At 44.2% G+C, this 25,646-nt stretch overlaps 1 protein-coding gene across 1 annotated transcript in view; it reads left to right on the top strand.

Annotated features, from left to right (window-relative positions):
* MYBPC3 (myosin binding protein C3) overlaps positions 1 to 25,646 on the top strand; it is a 128,591-nt gene that overhangs the window by 93,307 nt on the left and 9,638 nt on the right. The window contains exon 29 of the mRNA XM_073350333.2: positions 9,885 to 10,080. Within this exon, the coding sequence (XP_073206434.1) occupies positions 9,885 to 10,080 (196 nt within the window). The remainder of the gene's footprint in view (positions 1 to 9,884; positions 10,081 to 25,646) is intronic.

Genomic DNA, 25,646 nt, shown 5'->3' with positions numbered 1-25,646 from the left:
CAATGAGCCAGAACTGGCTTTATGTATTTAAGATATATAGTTCAAATTCAATTATGTTTAAATATATTTTAACACAAAGGATTTTTTGTTGTTGACAAATAATAATTTTATGTATGCCCCTCCTGTTAGTTTTTGTTCTGATAAGTTATTTAAAACGGGGTGTTCCTGCCCTGCGTCATTCACAATACATTGTACAATCCACACAATGAATAAGACAAGATACCAGCTTATGCTCATGCAATTAAAGATGCACTGTAATGCCAGGCAATAGAGTTAAAGTTGTGAGTGCAAATTTAAAGAAATTATATAATGAGGCAGTGCTGTCTTATTTCATGTCCTCAGTTTGATGGCTTTTACTACAATCCAAATTGCACATGCACGGCACCCTTTATCAGAAAAAATGGCACATGTCCAAAGTAAGATTTTTAACTCCTTATAACCCTTTTTGATAGTATTAATTATGTGCCAGAGCTTTGTAAAGGCATCTTTTTATTATTTAAATAGAAATAAATAAATAACCTGGCCAAATCAAATTAAAATATTGTACTTCCTTAAGGACTTGCTTGCCAAACTTCAGATTTCTAAACCCTGCTGCTGAGGTACAACAATGGGTTAAGATTGTTTCCCTCTTTCCTCCTACTGAAAAACAAATGAACCATTTAAAATCAAATTCTCAATGCAAATGTGAAAACTTCAGAAAGTGACAAGCAACTAAAAATGGGGGGTTATAATGGAAATGCTTAGTCCACCTTACCTATAGCTTTCACTACATGCTCCAGTTGTCATAAATAATATACAATAGTATTTTTAACATTTCACATTAAGGACAAATATTAAAGAAAAAAGACAACAAAAATCAATCATGTTTATTACATTTAATTAAAAAAGATAAGTACTCAAAAACATCTTAGGAAGGAAAAAAATCTACACAAATTTCAATCATCAAAAGTTTATTTCATACAAATAATTGTCATCATTCACACTGATATAAAAATAATCAACAGGGGGAAGAGCCAAGCCTTTAGGCTCAGCTGAATGTGAGGCTGCATGTATCTGTGCTACCTCAGAAGCATTCCGAAGGAATTGTAACTCTTTCTTCCTTGCTTCCTTCTTCCTTGGGAGGGGAGAGCTACACCACTGGAAAGGGGTGTATCTTACTTCTCCTCTTGCATACACCTTGAAAAGAGTGTAAAGGAAGAAAATAGTGGCTTTTATGGCGTCTATGTATAAAATGTGGCTAGGATACTCATTAACAGAGTATGTTTGTTTATGCATCTCTGTGCAAATAAGCCTGCAGAGAGAGGTGTTCAGAGTTTACGCACATGTACGGTGTCTACGTGTTCATTAGAAGTGTAATTTGTATGCATGAGGCAGATATGAATGTCAGTGCTTTGTTGGGCATGTATTCAAAGTGTGAAAAATTGCATGGCAGATTTTCAAAACTGCATGTGTGCAACTACATACAGTTACTGTGTGCATGCACTTGAAATTATACAGAGTGTATAATTAACTAGGCAGTTAAATCACTTACTGGTTATCTGTGCGTGCATTTGCTGCAATTGTATAAGCAATCACAGTAATCACATATGTCAAAGAACATATATTTTTGTATGTGAATTTATGTCAGGATGAGCATATACAAAGAAGGATGGTCTTCTGACTGAGGCATAGGACTGGAAGTTAGAACTTGCAGATTCTATTTCTGGATTTGACACTGACATTCTGTGTGACCTTAGGCAAATAATTTGATGTTTCTCATTTTCCTCATCTAGAAAATGAAGAAAATGATGCACCTTTAGTGTCAGGTGTGGGTGTTTGTGGAGATTAATTCATTAAGGTTTGTAAAGCATTTTGAAATCTCAGATGGATAGAGTTAGAGATATGCAAAATATCATTTCAGTAAGGGAGAGAACTGTGTATATATAGTACTTATAAAGTGCTTATGTTGAGGATGGATGGGAAGTGGGAGTACTGTATGTACAGATGAGTGGAATCTATATAAAGTACAGTTTGCATGTGTTGTGGCTTGTGGTTTCCAGGTTATACAAAGGGGTTTATATGCATGGGGATGTATCGTTTCAATGAGCAGTGGAAAGTCAGAAATTTGAAGCAACTGTGATATGTCATGTGTGAAGTTGAGACATACGGAGTTTATGTCTTATGTCTGAACTGCATGCTTAACATCGCTACCATGAAATTAAATGCTTACCATTATTCTTTCTCAAGTCCCTCACCCCTAAACTTTCTAAAGTATTTTTTCACTGATTCATAGATATTAAGGTCAGAAGGGACCATTATGTTCATCTAGTCTGACCTCCTGCACAATGCAGGCCACAGAATCTCACCCACCCACTCCTACAATAAACCTCTCACCTATGTCTGAGCTATTGAAGTCCTCAAATCATGGTTTAAAGACTTCAAGGTGCAGAGAATCCTCCAGCAAGTGACCCGTGCCCCATGTTACAGAGGAAGGCGAAAACCCCCCAGGGCCTCTTCCAATCTGCCCTGGAGGAAAATTCCTTCCCGACCCCAAATATGGCGATCAGCTGAACCCTGAGCAAATGGGTAAGATTCACCAGCCAGATACCCAGGACGAATTCTCTGTAGTAACTCAGATCCCACCCCATCTCATCCCATGTCTAGCCACATACAGAATGCAACATTTTATAGGGCAGACAATTTTGAGTTACTGTTACTCAGCAGGAGAGTGAGTTTGTGTGTGTATGGGGGTAGGGGGGTGAGAAAACCTGGATTTGTGCTGGAAATGGCCCACCTTGATTATCATGCACATTGTAGGGAGAGTGGTCACTTTGGATGAGCTATTACCAGCAGGATAGTGAGTTTGTGTGTGTGGTTTTTGGGAGGGGGGTGAGGGGGTGAGAGAACCTGGATTTGTGCAGGAAATGGCCCAACTTGATTATCATGCACATTGTGTAGAGAGTTGTCACTTTGGATGGGCTATCACCAGCAGGAGAGTGAATTTGTGGGGGGGGGTGGAGGGTGAGAAAACCTGGATTTGTGCTGGAAATGGCCCAACTTGATGATCACTTTAGATAAGCTATTATCAGCAAGACAGTGGGGTGGGAGGAGGTATTGTTTCATATTCTCTGTGTGTATATAAAGTCTGCTGCAGTTTCCACGGTATGCATCCGATGAAGTGAGCTGTAGCTCACGAAAACTCATGCTCAAATAAATTGGTTAGTCTCTAAGGTGCCACAAGTACTCCTTTTCTTTTTGCGAATACAGACTAACACGGCTGTTATTCTGACACAGCTGAATTACTGTTAAATCTTTAAAACATTTTTAAATTGAAAAAAGATATAATTTTGCTGCTGTGATAACTCAACAACTGAAGGAGTTTTCCACAAAACATTTTTTTTTGGTCTGAAACCAAAAGTGGAAAATTTCAACTCAAAAGAATTCTTCATAAAGTTGTAAGTGAAAACAAGTTTAATGAATGTTGATTTGTAACCTTAACTATAGCTCTCACTAAAGTAAAAGCTCTGAAGGAACTAATTAAATCATATTTAGACTACAATATCCAATTTTTATCACCTTTTCTAAAAAAAAAACAACAAAAGGAAAATAAAAATAAAGATTGAGAGGTTTAGCTTCTTCAGGTAGGCTAAAAAAATTAGGACTGTACTTGCTAAAGAAGAGGCACTTCAGAAGATAAGACTGCAGTATTCAAAATACAAAAAGAGATTTGGAGTACATAGACAAGCCTCTGAATTAATGCTAAACCTCTGTGAATAGAAGACACAATCAGGAATTGAGGAGCACTGTCTGATGGCACTGTAAGTCAGAATCCTGTGTTCTATTCCTGTGACTGAGTCTCTGACCTTGTCAAAATCACTTATTCTCTATGGGCCTGTTTACCCATCTGTAAGGCTAAGATTTAGTCATGGATATTTTTAGTAAAAGTCATGGACAGGTCACAGGCAATAAACAAAAATTCACGGCCAGTGACCTGTCCATTACTTTTACTATAAATACCCATTACTAAATCTCTGCTCTTAGACCCCTTTGCTCGGGGGGGAGGGGGCTGCTTCGGTAGTGGGGACTGTCTGCCGTGGGGCGAGGGGGCGTGTCCGAGGCCCATGGGGACTGCTCTCCCAATATCCTCCAGAATCGCCCCTGGATCTGCTGCTCTGACCACCTCTGGGACCGTCCTTGCTCGGGCACTCCCCGGGCTGCTGCTTCAGCTGCCTCCAGGACTGCTATTGCTTGAGCGGTCCCTAGGGCCAGCTGCTCTGGTGGCCCTGGAGTCAGCCACACCAGTTGCTGCAGCTGTGGAAGTCACAGAGGTTGTAGAAAGTCATGGAATCCGTGACTTCTATGATGTCCGGACAGAATCGCAGCCCTACCCATCTCTAACATGGGAATTCTACTATTCAGCTACCTTATAAGGGTATTATTAGGCTGAATTAATGTTTGTAAAGAAATTTGAAATCCTTAGATGAAAAGTGCTAGAGCAGGGCAAAAGCCAAGTAATTAGTAGACCACTCCTTTTTTTATAGAGCGCTGTAATCTTGTGGGACATCCTGTCAAGAGGAGGAGGTTTGTACACATTTATTCCAAAATTAACTAGACAAGTACTAGAAGTAGTATTATGTGCTATTATTGGGGACTCAAGGTATTCCTTAACTGCCTTCCTGCCCATCATATATCTGTAAATATTAGTGTCTACAAAACATTGTTAGAAAAAATCACTTCTCTATCTCCCTTCAGTAAAGCCCCTGAGGCTCTTCTGGTGTGCCATCCACCTACTCTGCCTCTCACTGTTCCTTCCAAGATTAGATATTGCTCATTACAGAAATCCAATCCTCCGAGATATGAATTAGGAACATGCTTTCTATGGGTTCATGCTTTTCACAGTCTATAAATAAGAGTATTGGGATATGAAAACCAACAGTGCAAACATTTGCCCTATTTCATTAGTTACTATAGCATCTTAAATAAGGGGTTATAAAAAAAGTGCCTACTCAACCGTACTATAACTACAGCAATTGCTAAGATACATTTATGACTAAGAGGGCACTTTCATAGTAAGTTTCTATTTTGAGCTAGATATAACTTTCAGAAAAAGCTACTAAAATTTGTCATGGCTCTTCGTTACTGAAAAAATTTAGGGACAGATCTTCTGCCTCCTCTAATCCCTTTGAGCTATTCCATTTTGCAAACAGGTTGGAAAACCAGCCAAGTACCTGGTCCTAAATGTTTTGGTAAATAATAATTTCAGTCCAAAAGGTAATTTTTTCCCTTAAAGTTATAAGTTTCTTTATATAAGTCCCCACCTTGCCAGTCGACATAATACATGGCAGTGGTATTATATGTGAAGATCTTGAGAGTGATAAAATTCAACTGAGGAAAGAAAGATTTGCAAGTTAAACTGGATTGCTCTGAGCTCCAGAACGTTTAAGTGTAGAAAGGATTCTTTGTGCCTTAAATATCATGGATAAACACCCCATATTTGGGTGAAGGCAACTGACACCCCTTCCCTCTGCAGCACTAGTGATTGAAATGGGACACTTTGCATACCATCTCTGGTTTGTCCCAACTAAAACCTCTCCAACGCATCATCAAGGATCTACAACCTATCCTGAAGGATGACCCATCACTCTCACAGATCTTGGGAGACAGGCCAGTCCTTGCTTACAGACAGCCCCCAACCTGAAGCAAATACTCACCAGCAACCACATACCACACAACAATAACACTAACCCAGGAACCTATCCTTGCAACAAAGCCTGTTGCCAACTGTGTCCACATATCTATTCAGGGGACACCACCACAGGGCCTAATCACATCAACCAGACTATCAGAGGCTCGTTCGCCTGCACATCTACCAATGTGATATATGCCATCATGTGCCAGCAATTCCCCTGCCATGTACATTGGTCAAACTGGATAGTCTCTACATAAAAGAATAAATGGACACAAATCAGACGTCAAGAATTAGAACATTCAAAAACCAGTCAGAGAACACTTCAATCTCTCTGGTCACTTGATTACAGACCTAAAAGTGGCAATTCTTCAACAAAAAACTTCAAAAACAGACTCCAATGAGAGACTGCTGAATTGGAATTAATTTGCAATCTGGACACCATTAACTTAGGCTTGAATAAAGACTGGGAGTGGATGTGTCATTACACAAAGTAAACTATGTCCCCATGTTTATTTCCTGCCCCTCCTACTGTTCCTCACTCGTTCTTGTCAACTGCTGGAAATGGCCCACCTTGATTATCAGTACAAAAGGTTTTTATTCTCTCCTGCTCGTAATAGCTCACCTTACCTGATCACTCTTGTTACACTGTGTATGGTAACACCCATTGTTTCATGTTCTCCGTGTATATAAAATCTCCCCACTGTATTTTCCACTGCATGTATCCGAAGAAGTGAGTTGTAGCTCACAAAAGCTTATGCTCAAATAAATTTGTTAGTCTCTAAGGTGCCACAAGTACTCCTTTTCTTTTTGTGGATACAGACTAACATGGCTACTACTCTGAAACCAGTCCCTCTTTAGTCACCCTTTGTGGAAGAGCAGAGTGGTCACATAGGTGCATGAAGCCATATGACCCAGGAGCCTTGGGATACTATATCTGTCTTATTATGGGCATATTTGAGTATTGTAGATGATATTCAAGCTGATCCGCTGGCTAGGATGGAATTTAAGGCCATGCCTCTGAACTCCAATATTTCAGTAAGAATGAGTGTTGATTTTGGTAATCTCAGAGACCCAGAAACTGGAACAATTTCCAAACTGATGAAGCATCCTGAAAGGATTTGCCTTGAATCAGCAGGGATACATGTGGATTCCCGCTCTTCTGAAATGGACTGTAATTACTGTTGAGCATTTGGTGAAGACCTTTGGAGCTGTGATATGACCAAATGGAAAGATCCAATATTGCTACTGTTGAGTCTATGAAACGGAGGTACTTCCTATGAAACAGATGATAGTGTGGAAATATGTGTCCTTTAAACTGAGAGCAGTGAACTACTCCTGCATATCTAGGTAGGGGAGGATGGACAGTAAGAACTTAAGATGAGTAAAAAAGTATACCACATGCCTAAAATCCAGGATAAGACTTAATCCTCCCTTCCTTTTGAGAATCAAAAACTAACAGGAATAGAATCCTTTTCATTTAAATTGTTTTAAACTTCTTCTATGGCTCCCAGTTGAAGGAAGAGACCACTTCTTTTTTCAAGTTTATCCTCAGAAGGGTCCATGAAATGGGATGAAGAGGGAGGGAGGCAGCTATGGACTGGAATAGGATGAAGAAACCTTGTCTGGTACTTTGAGAATCCACTGGTCTGAGGTGATTCTATTCCATGGCAGGAAGAAATAAGGCATTGCAAAATGTGGGAGAAAATGGAAGAGATCTGTAAAATGGTCTAGTCCAAGGCTCTCAAACTGACCATCAAACTTACTGCTTGCATTCTAATGCAACAACTAATGATCCAGAGGACAGAGTAAAGATCTTATTCCTAGAATAGTGTGGTTACTTTCCAGGTGGCTCACCGGGTGTTTTAGTATAAATTCTGGCCAGACCTTTGCCTGAAGGTACTTGTGTCTAAAAGAGAACTTCCTTGTAGTGGCAAAGAAAACCTAAAGGATGCTCTTGAATCTCTCAGAGTAAGCAGAGAATCATCTTGATTTAAAGACCTCAGGACCTTCGAAGCACAACTCCTCGATGGTGCTTCTGCAGCATCTTGAGAAGTCTGGAGGACTGTAGTTCAGAGGATCTTTGCATAGTTACCGCAATGGCAAATGAGAGGGCAGCTTGTCAGAGGCATTCATTGCTGCTTGAAGGGAGTATGTGATGTTGGCAGACCAGGTGCCAGCTCATGCCAATGCCCTTAAACCTCACTGAACACTTACAAATGCATAGCTGGAAACTAGTGTGTTAGCATTTTTAAAATAGATGTTAAGTTTCTAAGAATGTGTTTAGTGTTTGGACTTTATGAAATGCTTGTGAGTTGCTGCATTCACGAATATCACTTATAATATCTGTATCCCATATTATAAGGTAATATACAAGTGTTTGCTTTGTAACTATTAAAGTGTTTGCTATGAAGCTGGAACCCCCCCCCACCCCCCAGTCAGGAGAGAAGCATTACCATGTGTGAAATACTAGTTTACCATGAGAGTTATCATCTCCTGCCCAAAAAAAGAAGGCATGCGGACACCAGAGAAATGATTGTGGAATATCAGGGAATGATTGTTGATTGTTCCCCCCCACAACCACAAAGAGGAGACATGTACAAACCCGCATTCCGTCACACGTTGAACTCTGGGGGAAGAGAATAAATATCCCTGACTAGAAGGAACTGCATCACTATACTGCTTGGAATTGAGAGGGCAGTATTTCTAAGCTTAAACAAGCGATCCCCAAGCTGTTTAGCTTGGGTTAGCCCTAAAAGACATATAGAGCTTGCATATTACAGCAGCTTCTATACCTTTTAAAACCCAACACTGTAATTCATTAGTATGTGTATATTTACTTGCTTTAACCTTGTAAATAACTCATTTCTTTTTCCTAGTTAATAAATGTGTAGTTAGTGTATTATAAGATTGGCTACAAGCATTGTCTCTGGTTTGAGATATGAGGTACAATTGACCTGGGGTAAGTGACTGGTCCTTTGAGACTGGGAGTAACCTGAATATTGATGTGATTTTTGGTATAAGGGATCATCTAACACAAAGGCAGGCTTTCCTGGGTGGCAAGATAGACCGCAGTGCTTAAGACAATTGTCTGACTCCATGCTAAGTCTGGTATAGTGCTTGAGGAGTTCACACCTGATATTTCATTGGTGAAATCTAATTATAGAACACACAACCAGTTGGGGGTTTGTGCCCTTGTTCTTGACAGACTGCCATGAGATGGGCATGCACGTTCATGAACCACTTCAGACAGCTTGACAGAGTGAGACTTTGTGAGACTTTTTTTGCCTCATTTCTGGTGTCCTCAAGCAGCTGATCAAGAAGAGGAGACCAGTTTGTCCCAGTTGAATAAATCAGTTAACCAGCAAATGTGGTAGTACAGTGGATTGTAAGGTGCCTAATGAATAAGGGTTCCTGCCCAGAAGTTCTAGGGATGTACTTTTGAGAGCCAAATTGTTTGAATGTTTCTTAGGCTGCTGAAAGAATAGGAACCCCAATGTAGGATTGAAAAAAAGGACCCAAAGCACTTTTGAGGAGCTAAATATCAGCTATCTTGGAAGTGGCTGGTATTAATGGAAGTATAGGTTATAGATCTTTTATTGGCTCCAGAATGTCTTCATTTATGGGCACAGCCAGTGTGCCTGACTGTTTGGAGTGAAATATATCAGTTTATGTGTTTTGTCCTGCACTACCAAAATTCTAGATCCAAGGATGCTGCAGTTCTGGACAAGAGCTTCTGAAAGGCCTTGAAAGCAACTGGAGAAGGGAGTCAGGGACTGGTGGGAGGAACAGTAGCTGGAGTAACAGCCTCAACAGAAAACACATGAGGTTTCTGTTGTTAATCTTCCACTTGCTCTCAATTTCCTCATCCTCCAAAGAAAAGGGGCATTCAGATAGCTAGCTCTCCTAATTAATCTCAGAGGAGAAGTCAACTTCAGTCTTTTGTCAGTGTTTGTTCCCAGAATGACTTATGTTAAAATGGGGGTGTTATATCTACATTGCCCAGTTAGAACATGCTATTGACCCATGAGGATGGAAGAGAAATATCTAGAGGGGCCCAGAAAATGGAGAAGCAGACAAAGAATCATATGTTCATCTATCAGTACAGCACCTGAAATTAATTCTTCTATTTTTATAGACCAAAAAAAAAAAAAAAAGACCCTGAAAAAAGCAAATCTGTTGTTGTCCAGAGAATAAGCTTGCTCTTTTCTTCCTACAGGGTAAACCTCGACCCAAAATCACTTGGACAAAAGATGGTCAAACACTAGACGCCAAAGAGGTGGGAATTCGGAACAGCACCACAGACACTATCCTGTTCATTCGAAAGGCTGAGCATCACCACTCAGGAACATATGAAGTGGAAGTTCAGATAGAAAACATGAATGATAAGGTTGCTATTACCATGCAGATAATGGGTAAGAAACTGGTGACTCTAAAGCTCAACATTTAAAATTGTGGAATTAGTATGTGTATCCTTCTGCACAGGAGAAGAAAGTATGGATCCCAGCCCTGGTGGGTTTATGCATGATTTTACTACAGGTAGGAAATATGAATCCAGGAATTAGTATGCTGGTGTCATGATCCTTCTACACCCAGGGGTTGTAAATGCAAAAAAATCATGGGACTAGTATGTGTATTATTCTACTCTTCCCAGAGTCAGAGAAGGGCGCTAATATATTAGTAGGAGGATTCTACTTGATTCCGGTTGTGAATTTACCCTAATTTTCTAAAAGAATTCAGAGAATACTTGTCTAATACAATTATAGCAGACAGAGATGGAAAGACCTATTAGATTAGATAAGGGCTTGTCTACATGATGCATTAGTCCACATCAGTGGGTGTAAATTTTAGTTCACATGAGCATGTCATGGACTTACTGGTTGTGTGGACACTGCTGGCACATACGAAAAGCTCCCTAGTACATGTTAGTGAAGTTCTTCACAGGACTACCTTAACACACACTACGGAATGTTTAGTGGGTGCCAGCAGTGTCCACAAGTCCAGTTAGTAAACAACACACTAATGGTACACTAGGATTTACAACCCTCTGGTGCAGAGTAACATATCCCATAAGCAAGCCCAAAGACAGTCCATCCCTTGTAGCCCAGAGCAGAATTGTTCTGTACTGCACATTTCTACTCTCATTTTAATGGCACTTCCATAAATTCTCTTGGAAGATTATTCACAGACTAATATATATCTCATAGTCAGCAAGAATTCTGTTATAGCTCTGTGTAACATACTAAATAATGCTAATGCTAAATACTAATAATACAAAATAATATTTTATCTTTGCTGTTAACCATCTGCAAATATTTTAAGAGTATAATGTTGCTTAGCCACATTATAAATATTGTGCTCTTCTAGGAGGAAAGGTTAAATCACTTCCTTCAGCCCCGATCATTTTTGTTCTCCTTAAACTTCCTCCAATTTGTCAATATCTTTCTGGGAATGTGTAATTTTATTGAACTTTATTATTTAATATAATTTCTGACCATTTAGAACTGATAATATGGAGCTTATTACATATTGTTGAAAATTTTAAAAATTTTAATATATATATAGGATAAAGATGGCAAGAGTGAGCACCTAATGGTTTTAGACACAAAGGACCTAAGGCAGGGGTGGGCAAACTTTTTGGCCGAAGGGCCACATCTGGGTATGGAAATTGTATGGCAGGCCATGAATGCTCACAAAATTGGGGGGTGGGGTGCAGGAGAGGGTGCAAGCTCCAGCTGGGGGTGCAGGAGGGTGTTCCGGGCTGGGACCGAGAGCAGAATAGGGATCAGGACCTGGGCAGGGGTTGGGGCGTGGGAGGGGGCCAGGGGTGCAGGTTCCAGGCGGCGCTTACCTCAAGCGGCTCCCAGAAGCAGCGGCATGTCCCCCCTCCGGCTCCTATGCAGAGGCACAGCCAGGCAACCGCACACTGCACGCTGCCCCTGCAGCTCCCATTGGCCATGGTTCCCGGCCACTGGGAGCTGCGGGGGCAGCACTTGGGGTGGGGGCAGCGTACGGAGCCCCCTGGCCGCCCCTGCACATAGGAGCCAGAGGGGGGACATGCCGCTGCTTCCAGGAGCCGCGCAGAGCAGGGAAAGCCCCCAAGCCTGCTCCCTGGCTGGAGCGCCAGAGTGGGGCAAGTCCCACACCCTGCTCTCCGGCGGGAGCTCGAGGGCCGGATTAAAACGTCTGGAGGGCCAGATGCGGCCCCTGGGCTGTAGTTTTCCCACTCCTGACCTAAGGCATGCTCTGGTCCTGTACAACAATACTAAGTATTTTCCTTCCAATGTTTGCTACATCTCATACCATAAAAATGACTTTATATAGAGGGAGTCATTTTATATATCATGATATATACAGTCATTTTATATATCGTAAAAATGACTTTATATTTTACATATTGTGACAAAGTTCCTGCTCTACCTTGGTGTGTCTTGTGCTTATTGGTGGATTTGCTCGCCTTGGAGCTTCACAGCAGCCCTCAGCTTGGCCATTTTTCTGAACCCACAGTCCAGGTCGACGACTCCTGTGTCTGACCAGGAGTTGGGAGGATTTGGGGGGAACCCGGGCCCGCCCTCTACTCCGGGTTACAGCCCAGGGCCCTGTGGAATGCAGCTGTCTAGAGTGCCTCCTGGAATAGCTGTGCAACACCTACAACTCCCTGGGCTACTTCCCCCTGGCCTCCTCCCAACACCTTCTTTATCCTCACCATAGGACCTTCCTCCTGGTGTCTGATAATGCTCATACACCTCAGTCCTCCAACAGTCCACGTTCTCACTCTCAGCTCCTAGTGCCTCTTGCTCCCAGCTCCTCACACGCACACCACAAACTGAAGTGAGCTGCTTTTTAAAACCCAGGTGCCCTGATTAGCCTGCCTTAATTGATTCTAGCAGCTTCTTGATTAGCTGCAGGTGTTCTAATCAGCCTGTCTTAATTGTCTCCAAAAGGTTCCTGATTCTTCTGGAACCTTCCCTGTTATCTTACCCAGCGAAAAGGGACCTACTTAGCTTGGGGCTAATATATCTGCCTTCTATTATTCTCCTATAGCCATCTAGCCCAACCCTGTCACATATCCCCCCTCTCTGCTCAACACTACGGGGTTGGGTAACTTGGGACGTCAGGCAGTGTATTTGTGACAAGCCATCTGCATTGCCATGGTGGCTTCCAGCCCCGTGTTGTACGGTGAATTGGAAAGGTTGTAGGGACAGGAACCATCTGGTCACCCTTGCGTTCTTCTCTTTATTTCACTGCATCCACTGGAGGGGTGCATGGTCGGTCACAAGGGTAAACCGTCGTCCCAGAAGGTAATAACATAGTGTTTCCATGGTCCATTTTACAGCAAAGCACTCTCTTTCAACCACGGCATACTTCTGCTCTCTCAGGAGGAGTTTCCTGCTGAGGTAGAGGACTGGGTGTTCTTCATCTCCGACCATCTGTGATAGGACAGCTCCCAATCCTACTTCAGATGCATCTGTTTGTAAAATGAATTCTTTGTTGAAGTCTGGGGCTATAAGCACGGGGTTACTGCAGAGGGCTGTCTGTAGACCCATGAATGCTTTCTCTGCGGCATCTGTCCGCTTCACCATGTCTGGACCCCGGGCTTTTATCAAGTCTGTTAGGGGACTCGCTCTGGTAGCAAAATGGGGAATAAATCGTCAGTAGTACCCCACCACACCCAGGAATGCCCGGACTTGCTTTTTCTGATTCGGCCGGGGCCAATTTTGGATAGCCTCTAGTTTGTTTAGTTGGGGCTTACCCATGCCCCTTCCTACAATGTAGCCAAGGTATTTAGCCTCGGCTAGCCGTATAGCACACTTGGCTGGGTTGGCTGTGAGACCAGCCTATCTTAGCGTGTCCAGAACCGCTTCCACCTTTCCTAAGTGGGTTTCCCACAGTCAGGGACGTGAATAATCACACCATCCAGGTATGCCGCTCCATAACTGGTATGGGGCCGTAGGAGCTTGTCCATAAGATGCTGGAAGGTGGCAGGTGCCCCATGCAATCCAAAAGGAAGAACAGTATATTGAAACAGACCCTCTGGTGTAGAGAATGCCACCTTTTCTTTCGCATCTTTGGCAAGGGGAATCTGCCAGTATCCCTTTGTTAAATCAAGGGTGGTCAAAAATCGGGCATTGCCCAGGCGGTCAATTAACTCATCAATACAGGGTATGGGGTATGCATCGAATTTGGATCTCTCATTCAGCCGACGAAAGTCATTACAAAACCTAGTGGTGCCATCGGGTTTGGGCACCAACACAATCGGGCTTGACCACTGACTGTGGGACTCTTCGATGACTCCCAGCTCCAACATCCTTTTTACCTCTGCCTTGATCTCCTCCCTTTTCGCTGCTGGGACCCGATAGGGCCTTAAAGTTACCTTTACCCCAGGGTCTGTGATAATGTGGTGATATGCTTCAATGGTCTGGCCTGGTTTGGTTGAAAACACGTTCTGGTATCGGTTGATCATCTCAGTTACCTCCTTCTTCTGGTTTGGTGTCAGATCAGTGGATATCCTGATCTGCTCCTGCACATTATTTCCCTGGATTGGGGTCTCTTGGGCCACTACACATGCCTCTCGTTGGTGCCAAGGCTTTAAGAGGTTAATGTGATAAATTTGTTCTTGTTTCCGGCATCCTGGCTGCTGCATCTTGTAGGTTACTTCCCCCACGGGTTCAACCACCTCATAGGGCCCCTACCATTGGGCCAAAAGCTTGCTTTCTGCTGTGGGTACCAACACCATCACCCGATTCCCTGGTTGGAACCGTCGGACTTTTGCCTGGCGATTGTAATAGATTTGCTGGGCCTCCTGTGCCTTTTCCAAATGTTCCCGTACAATAGGGGTGACCCGGGCTATCCGTTCTTGCATCTGCAATACATGGTCAATTATATTTCTCCCCTCATTGGGTTCCTCTTCCCAGATTTCTTTTGCAATATCTAGTATGCCACGGGGGTGGTGCCCATATAATAATTCAAAGGGGGAAAACCCAGTGGAGGCCTGAGGTACCTCCCAGATTGCAAACATAAGGCAGGGAAGTAGGGTGTCCCAATCCTTCCTGTCTCAACTTACCACTTTCCTTATCATTGTCTTGAGGGTTCGGTTAAACCTTTCTACCAGCCCATCAGTCTGCGGATGATAGACTGAAGTTCTCAGGGTATGTATATGGAGCAGCGGTCCTTCATTAGCTTCAACATAAATGGGCTACCTTCGTCTGTTAATATCTCCTTTGGTAGCCCCACTCGGGCAAAGATCCCCACCAACTCTTTAGCTATCGTTTTAGAGGCCGTGTTCTACAGGGGGACGGCTTCTGGGTAGTGAGTAGCATAAGCCAAAATGACAAGTATATATTGGTGGCCCTGGGCTGTCTTCTCCAGGGGTCCCACTAGATCCATGGCTATTCACTCGAAGGGGACGTCTATGATGGGAAGGGGTACTAATGGTGCCCTCAAGTGCGGACGGGGACTGTGCAGCTGACACTCCGGGCAGGATGCACAGTACCTCCGCACTTCTTCATATACTCCAGGCCAGAAGAATTGTCGTAGGATCCATGCCAGGGTCTTCTCTACCCCCAAATGCCCCCCAAAAAGATGACTATGGGCCAGATTTAATACAGCATTCTGGTGTTTTTGAGGTACTAGGATCTGCTGTACCTTCTGCCCCTGTACTGGTGCAACCCGGTATAAGAAATTCTTCTTCATTATGAAGTAGGGTCCTGGTCCCTGGGTTTTCCCTTCCATGGGGACCCCATCTATTTCGGTCACCTCCTTCCTAATGTTGTCGTACCTGGGGTCTTCAGCCTGGTTCCATCCAAAATTTCCTCTCCCAGGGCTAATCTGCCCGAGATCTAGGGGGTCAGTCTCTGTTGCCTCTACTGGTTCAGAGGCGTTAGGGTGTGGGTCAGACTCGGGTGCTTCTCCCTCCTGGGTGGCCTCCTTTTCAGCTGCTTGGGTCCGCCTACCTACAAGAGCGAACCTCTGGCTTTGGGCCAGTATTTGGGTTCCCAAGGCATTAGCTGCCCTTCTTTCCCTTTTTGTCTTTCTACGCTGTCTGGGAGTAGAGAACAAATCTGGGGATATTTCAGAGAAGGTTGGGGGTTGAGAGTCTACTGTGGATGCCTCACTACTTTCAGGGCTTCCCCCTTTCTCCAATTTCCCTACCAGGAATAAGTCTCCAAACCCTGGGAAGTCCCTCCCTATGAGCACTGGGTATGGGAGTTTAAGGACTACACCTGCTGCTACCTCAGTAGTGTTCCCCTGAATCTCGATTTTTACTGGGATGGTGGGGTAATAACCAACTGTCCCATGGATGCATGTTATCCCTGTACACTTGGCCCACAGCAGCTGATTACGCTTCACGAGCTTCCCCGAGACAAGCGTGATAGCACTCCCCGAATCAACCAGTACTGTGGTCTCTACACCATTTAGCTTCACTGGTCTAGTGTACATATGTGGGGTTAGTGAGACCCCCACAAGGTGGATTAGGGAGCACGGGTCTGCCCAGTTCCCTAGGTTACACTGCATAGGGTCCTTGGCATTGGGACACTGTGCAGCTATGTGTCCCCACTCCCCGCAGGCGTAACACCTGTATGGAGCCCTAGGCATTCCCCGGTCTCTGGATTTGGGTAGTCTAACATCACGATTCTCTTTCCCCTCAGTGCTCCGACTCCTTGTGGCTTCTGGTGGGCTTTCAGCCCCTCTCTTTTTCCACCTAGGTTCTCCTGGTGGCCCAGTTACCCGAGCTCTAGGGCTTGGTGCTGCTAGTTTAACCCAGGGTGCTTCTTCCTTAACTGGTCGGGTCAGGTCACTCGCCGTCCTTCGCCTTTCTACCAGCGCGACAACCTCGTCGTAGGTGGAGGGTTGGTTCTGGCTTACCCAGGTGCGAAGGTCTGGCGGTAGTCCTCTCACGTACCGGTCGATGACCAGAACCTGTAGTATCTCCTCTGGACTCCAGGACTCAGTTCGTAACCACTTTCATGCGAGATGGATGAGGTCATATAATTGGGACCGCGAGGTTTTGTTTTCCTAGTACCTCCACTCATGATATCACTGGGCTCGCACTGCAGTTGTTACCCGAGATCTGGCCAGGATCTCTGCTTTCAGCTGGAGGTAGTCTGCTGCAGCCTCTTCAGGCAAATCATAGTAGGCCTTCTGGGCCTCCCCACACAGGAATGGAGCGAGGATGCCAGACCACTGTTCTTGGGCCAAGCCTTCCGCAGGGCTGTCCTCTCAAAGGCCAGGAGGTATGCCTCTACATCATCCTCCCGCATCATTTTCTGCGGGCAATTGCTGGCCCGAATGATCTGCGTCCCATCATGGTCACGGTTCAGCTCTGTAAGGGCCTTTACCTGGTTTACCAGTTCCCGCAACATAGCTCAGTCTTGAGCAGCCTGGTCCATCAGCAGCCGAGTAGTCTCTTGCTGCAGCCACACTGCCTCCTGTTGGGCGGCTGCCTGGACACGAGTAGCCTCCTCCTGGGCAGCCGTTGCTTGTATCAGTGCCCGCACTACCTCCTCCACTGTGGTGAAAAAAAATAAAAATAGACCCTCTTCCACCGCCCCCCCTCTTCCAAACACCCTCCTTCTTCCGCCGCGCTGTGGACACCAGATCCCACTTCTAACACCAGTTGTGACAAAGTTCCTGCTCTACCTTGGTGGGTCTTGCGCTTATTGGCGGATTTGCTCGCCTTGGAGTTTCACGGCAGCCCTCAGCGTGGCCATTTTTCTGAACCCACAGTCCAGGTCGACGACTCCTGTGTCTGACCAGGAGTTGGGAGGATTTGGGGGGAACCCGGGCCCGCCCTCTACTCCGGGTTACAGCCCAGGGCCCTGTGGAATGCAGCTGTCTAGAGTGCCTCCTGGAATAGCTGTGCAACACCTACAACTCCCTGGGCTACTTCCCCCTGGCCTCCTCCCAACACCTTCTTTATCCTCACCATAGGACCTTCCTCCTGGTGTCTGATAATGCTCGTACACCTCAGTCCTCCAACAGTTCGCGTTCTCACTCTCAGCTCCTAGTGCCTCTTGCTCCCAGCTCCTCACACACACAGCACAAACTGAAGTGAGCTGCTTTTTAAAACCCAGGTGCCCTGATTAGCCTGCCTTAATTGATTCTAGCAGCTTCTTGATTGGCTGCAGGTGTTCTAATCAGCCTGTCTTAATTGTCTCCAAAAGGTTCCTGATTCTTCTGGAACCTTCCCTGTTACCTTACCCAGGGAAAAGGGACCTACTTAGCCTGGGGCTAATATATCTGCCTTCTATTACTTTCCTATAGCCATCTAGCCCGACCCTGTCACAATATATATATATCAGTTGTCAGAGAACCATTTCCCATAGAAACTTAATGGCTGACAAAGTGTGAGTAATCTTATTACATTTATTAAGATGTACCAGGCCTGCAGGACTGGTGTAAGATTTCTAAATTCTTAGGTAGATAGCTTTGCCACAACATTAAATTTCAGTTAATCTCCTGCTGATCACCAAAAGGGCTTGGATACTTGCAGAGCCATCTGCAGCCAAACCATGAATTTAAATTATTGACTCAGCCCCTCATTCATCAGAGCTGCCCTACTTCACTTCTGTCAACAGCACCTTCTGCTCTCCAGATTTGTATGTTCTTGGCAAGAGGGAAACGTGGGAGAAACAGGCAGGCTGTTTTTTATTGACGGCAGTGCTACAGTTGCTATGTAACAGCATGCATAGGTCAGCTGAAAGGGTGAGAGCCTAACCTGGCTGTCAAAGAACCAATACATCAATCACTGATCCTTTGATAAATCAGTTAATCTTCCTGGACAGATGTCTTCTTGATGAGGGATTAATGCCTACAGCCTCATGTGCTCTTACCTTTTGGGGACTGGGGTGAGGAAGCAGGCAACCAAAAACTGGACTGTCCTGAAATAAGTCCCTTTCATCCCCAGAGAAGAAAGAGAACTATACACTCTCAAGCTGTTTGAAGTGGCTCAAGAGTGTGAGTACCAACTTCAGGACAGACTGTTAAGAAGCGGAGCACAAACCCCAAACTGACTGGGTGATCTATACTTAGATTTCAGCAACCAAGTATCAAGTGTGAACTCCTCAAGCACTGTAACAGCCTTAATACAGAGAGTCAGAGAGAGTCCATTTGGGTACTTCAGTCTATATTGCCAGGTAAGCCTGCCGTTGTGATAGATGGTCCCTTACACCAAAAATCACAATAATATTCAAGTTACTCCCAGTCCCAAAGGACCAGTCACTTGTCCCAGGTCAATTGCACCTTAGATCTTACACCCAAGAAAATGCTTGTAGCCAATCCTATAATACATTAACTAAAGATTCATTAACAAGGTTAAAGCAGGTAAACATACATACACAAATGAGTTACAGTCTTAAATTCAAAGGATGGTAGAAGCTTCTATCATAAACCAGGCCAAGCACTGAGGATCCCGAGATTATCCCGGAAGTTACTAGATCGCAGGCCGTGGTTCTCATGGGAGACTTCAATCACCCTGATATCTGCTGGGAGAGCAATACAGCGGTGCACAGACAATCCAAGAAGTTTTTGGAAAGGGTTGGGGACAAGTTCCTGGTGCAAGTGCTGGAGGAACCAAATGGGGCAGAGCTCTTCTTGACCTGCTGCTCACAAACTGGGAAGAATTAGTAGGGGAAGCTAAAGTGGATGGGAACCTGGGAGGCAGTGACCATGAGATGGTCGAATTTAGGATCCTGACACAGGGAAGAAAGGAGAGCAGCAGAATACGGACCCTGGACTTCAGAAAACCAGACTTTGACTCCCTCAGGAAACTGATGGGCAGGATCCCCTGGGAGAATAACATGAGGGGGAAAGGAGTCCAGGAGAGCTGGCTGTATTTTAAAGAATCTTTATTGACATGACAGGGACAAACCATCCCGATGTGTAGAAAGAATAGTAAATATGGCAGGCGACCAGCTTGGCTTAAGAGTGAAATCCTCGCTGATCTTGAACACAAAAATGAAGCTCACAAGAAGTGGAAGATTGGACAAATGACCAGGGAAGAGTATAAAAATATTGCTCGGGCATGCAGGAGTGAAATCAGGAAGGCCAAAATCACACCTGGAGTTGCAGCTAGCAAGAGATGTTAAGAGTAACAAGAAGGGTTTCTTCAGGTATGTTAGCAACAAGAAGAAAGTCAAGGAAAGTGTGGGCCCCTTACTGAATGAGGGAGGCAACCTAGTGACAGAGGATGTGGAAAAAGCTCATGTACTCAATGCTTTTTTTGCCTCAGTCTTCATGAACAAGGTCAGCTCCCAGACTACTGCGCTGGGAAGCATAAAATGGGGAGGAGATGATCAGCCCTCTGTGGAGAAAGAAGTGGTTCGGGACTATTTAGAAAAGCTGGACGAGCACAAGTCCATGGGGCCGGATGCGCTGTATCCGAGACTGCTAAAGGAGTTGGTGGATGTGACTGCAGAGCCACTGGCCATTATCTTTGAAAACTCATGGCGATCGGGGGAAGTCCCAGACGACTGGAAAAAGGCTAATGTAGTGCCCATCTTTAAAAAGGGAAGGAGGAGGATCCTGGGAACTACAGGCCAGTCAGCCTCACCTCAGTCCCTGGAAAAATCATGGAGCAGGTCCTCAAGGAATCAATTCTGAAGCATTTAGAGGAGAGGAAAGTAATCAGAAACAGTCAGCATGGATTCACCAAGGGCAAGTCATGCCTGACTAATCTAATTGCCTTCTATGACGAGACAACTGGCTCTGTGGATGAGGGGAAAGTGGTGGACGTGTTCTTCCTTGACTTTAGCAAAGCTTTTGACACGATCTCCCACAGTATTCTTGCCAGCAAGTTAAAGAAGTATGGGCTGGATGAATGGACTATAAGATGGACAGAAAGTTGGCTAGATTGTCGGGCTCAACAGGTAGTGATCAATGGCTCCATGTCTAGTTCGCAGCCAGTATCAAGTGGAGTGCCCTAAGGGTCGGTCCTCGGGCCGGTTTTGTTCAATATCTTCATAAATGATCTGGAGGATGGTGTGGATTGCACCCTCAGCAAGTTTTCAGATGACACTAAACTGGGAGGAGAGGTAGATATGCTGGAGGGTAGGGATAGGATACAGAGGGCCCTAGACAAATTAGAGGATTGGACCAAAAGAAATCTGATGAGGTTCAACAAGGACAAGTGCAGAGTCCTGCACTTAGGACGGAAGAATCCCATGCACCGTTACAGACTAGGGACCGAATGGCTCGGCAGCAGTTCTGCAGAAAAGGACCTAGGTGTTACAGTGGACGAGAAGCTGGATATGAGTCAACAGTGTGCCCTTGTTGCCAAGAAGGCCAATGGCATTTTGGGATGTATAAGTAGGGGCACTGCCAGCAGATCGAGGGATGTGATCGTTCCCCTCTATTCAACATTGGTGAGGCCTCATCTGGAGTACTGTGTCCAGTTTGGGGCCCCACACTACAAAAAGGATGTGGAAAAACTGGAAAACGTCCAGCGGAGAGCAACAAAAATGATTAGGGGACTGGAACACATAATTTATGAGGAGTGGCTGAGGGAACTGGGATTGTTTAGTCTGCGGAAAAGAAGAATGAGGGGGGATTTGATAGCTGCTTTCAGCTACCTGAAAGGGGGTTCCAAAGAGGATGGATCTAGACTGTTCTCAGTGGTAGCTGATGACAGAACAAGGAGTAATGGTCTCAAGTTGCAGTGGGGGAGGTTTAGGTTGGATATTAGGAAAAACTTTTTCACTTGGAGGGTGGAGAAACATTGGAATACGTTACCTAGGGAGGTGGTGAAATCTCGTTCCTTAGATATTTTTAAGGTCAGGCTTGACAAAGCCCTGGCTGGGATGATTTAGTTGGGGATTGGTCCTGCTTTGAGCAGGGGGTTGGTCTAGATGACCTCCTGAGGTCACTCGCAACCCTGATATTCTATGATTCTATGATTATGCTTAGAAATCTTGACCTCTCAAAGTCCAAGCAGCATACAGACCCAGTTTCTTCTTGTCAGGAATTTTTATTCCCTTCCCCCATAGTCCAAGCTCATGGGACGAATCCTCGTGCACATCTCCTCTTCATGGATGTCGGGGAGCAATCCACAGTCTTTGTCCTTTAATGTTTCACAATGGCTCATTTGGTTTCAATGGACCTTCTTGTGTGCAGGACCCAGCATCTTTGGTAGGAATCCAGCCTTTACATTAATTAATGCTTCTTTCCTATTTGGTGAGTTACAGGACATGTCTACGCTACAAAATTAAGTCGACCTCACTTACATCAGCATACAGCCGCCGCAGTAATTACATCGCTGGTGCGTATTTACACTTTGCTCCTTGTGTTGGCAGTGAGCATCGTCACCAGGAGCACTTGTACCAACTGTGCTGTCAGTATGGGGCATTGTGGGACAGTTTCTGAAAGCCAGTAAAAGTTGATGTAAGCAATGCAGCGTCTACACCGACACTGCGACAACCTAACTACATCGACATTGACTCTATGCCTCTTGCAGAATTGGACTTATTAAGTCAGCATAGTGGGGCAGTTACATCGGCGGGAGTGAAATTTAATGTAGACATTTACATACTTAGGTCAACATAAGCTGCTTTGCATCGACCTAGTTCTGTAGTGTAGACCAGGTCATAGTTAGAGGTTTGCAATGCATACCCTAATATAACCTGAAGCGAGATAAATACATGCAGCATCCTACAACCATTTCATAAAGTCAAATACTATTTTAATAATACTAACACGCAGGTGAGCCAGACAGGTTTCCAGCTAGGCATTCATCAGTGTTCAGTTGGGGCCTAAAGTCCTTGGCATGAGCTGGCACCTGGTCTGCAAGCATCACACACACTTCCTGCTATTAACACCAGCATTTGGTGTCAAGATAGAAACAAAGGAGAAATTGTTTAGAATGTATTCATTTGAGTATATACAGATAAGAACACAAATGAATAATTTCTAAACAAATATAACAGTCATCTGGTCCAATATTGTTAGGTACTGGTAGATTCACAAGTAGTGGGGTTGCTGTAGACGTTTTACACACAGGCAGATACATAGGCAGATGGTGTAGAATTGTTATATTCAGATGAATATGGAGGTGTTATTCAATATACAAATGACAGGTTGAAAATTTTCTTGGTATAGCAGATTGCGGTTTTTAAAACTTCCAATCCAATATGACACATTTCCACTTTTGATGGGCAGTGCTGCTGCTATCGCTGTTTCTATGTTCTGTACTTCAGAAAGAGAGACGAAAAAGAATTAAGGCAGTTGTTGATAGATGTGGAGGTGGAAGGGTTTTACTCTGAACTGCTGGTGTGAAAGAGAGGGTGGAGAACGAGCAAGAGCGAAGCCTTCATCCAACCTGCAGCTCAGCTCCAAAGATTAACAGCTGGAAATAGCTGGCTTTAACTGTTTTTGCCTTATTTCAGCGTAGCCTTGGTGGCTCATGTATGCCTGCGAAGTGAGTTCGTATACTATGCTTTGGCACAGAAAGCCACAGTATACCTAGCAATCCACTTAGGTTGGTTTAAGGGTTGAATTTATCACTGTTCTGTAGAATATCATCCCTTATAGACTTCAATTACACAAAACAGTCCTCCACAGTATTGGCTTGTTTCACTTAGCCAATTCATATCAATTCTGGCTCTGTCAATTTTTTGCCCTATCTTTGCATCCCTAGGTATTTTTATTCATTACACAGAGTTGTAATTTTTATCCATTACATGACTAGTTGCGACTTCTCCACTCAAACTGATTATTGAAATGGCTACAAAAATCAAAGTCAGAACCACTGTAGTAGCTGAACACATCACAAACACTGAATTAATCTTTCACGATACCCTGTGAGATGGCAGAAGTATCTATATTTTACAGAGCCTGGAAACTAAAATGGAAATACAGTTCTGTACTTTTACCAATCATTTCCCCAAAATTCCAGGAGCCTTTTTAGTTAAATGCATTTAGATGTATTTTCTACTCTGTGTCTGGAATGTACATTCCAAATCATCACTTCACACTGCTCTTGAGGGTGCAGAAGTGTTACCAGCAAACAACAGTTGGATCATTTGAAAGCTCCAAATATAAATAACCTTTGACTCAGTCCTTTGTGATTCTTTTCTATTCATGGTAGTACAGAATTCTCATCTCTTATTCAGCCAGGCAGTGAGGGGGGCTAGAAAATCATTCTATTTGTGTCAAAAGGCAAAGGAAAACTTAAAATTGGGGGCTGTCTGCATATTGCTGGCATTTAAAACAATGTCTCATAATTTCCCTTAACAACTCTGGGTATATGTTAAGAAGGATGGAGGAGAGAATCAATCTTTATGGGACTTCCTGAGTGCTCCAGAGATAAAAGAGCAGTTTTCCATCACCACACTCTGTTGTTGTCTTGAAAGGAAGAAATGGAGCCATTTCAGCACTTTACAAGGGGTTCCTGCCGTCTCTTAGGCAGGACAGTAGCATAGGTGCTGGAACTAGGGGTCCTGGGGATGCTTTCAGATCCCCTGGCTTGAAGTGGTTTCCATTATAACGAATGGAATATTTACAGTTTGATTCAATGACTCTCAGCAACCCCACTATAAAAATTGTTCTAGCACCCCTGGACAATAATATGATCTATGTAGAAATGCCACAGACACATCCAGAAATAAGAGCAAGAACTTTCTGCAGTTTGCAGGCAGGAGGAGATCATCTTTCAGTGCTACCAATGCTATTGTGGTTCTGGCTTGGCCTTAAACCAGGTTGCAGGGATGCAGAATATTGGTAATAGGTGTGTTTGGAGGCAGCCTGTAGCTAGTTTCTAAGTTAATTTGCTCAAAAATGAGAGGTCAATCAACAAGCAGTAGTTTGTTAAGTCAAAGTTAAATGTAAATAAGCCAGATAGTGGTATGCTTTAAGGTGGATGGTAGCTTTCTCTCATTAAAGGTGGTGTGGAGTTGACAATCTCTGTAAGAGTCCTCAGATGTCTTTAACTAGCCCATGATGGGCACAGATCAACAGTCAGTAGTGAATCAGATTTCTTCCAGCAGTCCTATAGTTTCTTGCTATGTGAAGGAGCTAAATTCCTTGGAAGGGGAAAGGTGTTTTAAGTCTCATGAATAACTGCTGGTGTCCTGATCTTATAATGTTGACAGGTCTTTGAAAGGAATTTGTTGCTGGGATATGAGGAAGCAGTTTGCGTTAATAAGGTGGTTCACAATCTGGAAAATTTTACAGGGTGTTACATGTAAAGTTGACGATATATTAGCTAGAGTAGAGAAAAATCTTCTGCTGGAGTTTAACTGCCAGTTTTCTATCAGTGTCATTAGTTTCCTTTCCTACTGCTCCATCGTCTCAGAAATCCACAATGATGTGCTGGGATGAATGCAAGGGTGCTTTTAGGTACCAGCGTGGTCAATAGCAGAAGCCAGTGTACAAGGTCAAAGTTTCACCAGATCTTCCAGTTCTTGGTTCTTCAGTTGGGTATGGATTTCACTGAGGATGCTTCAGAAATTATCTGGGACTATGAGTTTATAGAACAGGGGCAGACTACTGATAAAACCTTCTTCCTGCATGATACCCACATTTTTATATCAATTCGAAGGTTATAGTGGACTGCCCAAGATATAGGTCAATCCTTCAGTTTCCTTTGTCCACATCTAGACAGATGATCCAGTCTAAGGTGTGACTGTGTGTTTTACTCCTTCATGAGTCACCTGATTATATCATGGGGGTCTGAGGGTGGTTTGGGGGGGAGGGATAGCTCAGTGGTTTGAGCATTGGCCTGCTAAACCCAGGGTTGTGAGTTCAATCCTTGAGGGGGCCATTTAGGGATCTGGGGCAAACACTGGGGACTGGTCCTGCTTTGAGCAGGGGGTTGGACTAGATGACCTCCTGAGGTCCCTTCCAACTCTGATATTCTATGATTCTATGATAGTGGAAGAGCCTGATGCCATTCTGCACATTTTAAAAGTGGTCAGGTTTAGGCTTGGAAGTATTTCCAACGGGAGCAAATTCCAGAGACAAAGCCCCCCCTACTGGCTTCCACCTCCTG

Source organism: Lepidochelys kempii, chromosome 6, assembly GCF_965140285.1.
Source record: "Lepidochelys kempii isolate rLepKem1 chromosome 6, rLepKem1.hap1, whole genome shotgun sequence".
NCBI classification, from domain to species: Eukaryota; Metazoa; Chordata; order Testudines; family Cheloniidae; genus Lepidochelys; species Lepidochelys kempii.
This window is presented reverse-complemented; position numbering and strand designations above follow the sequence as displayed.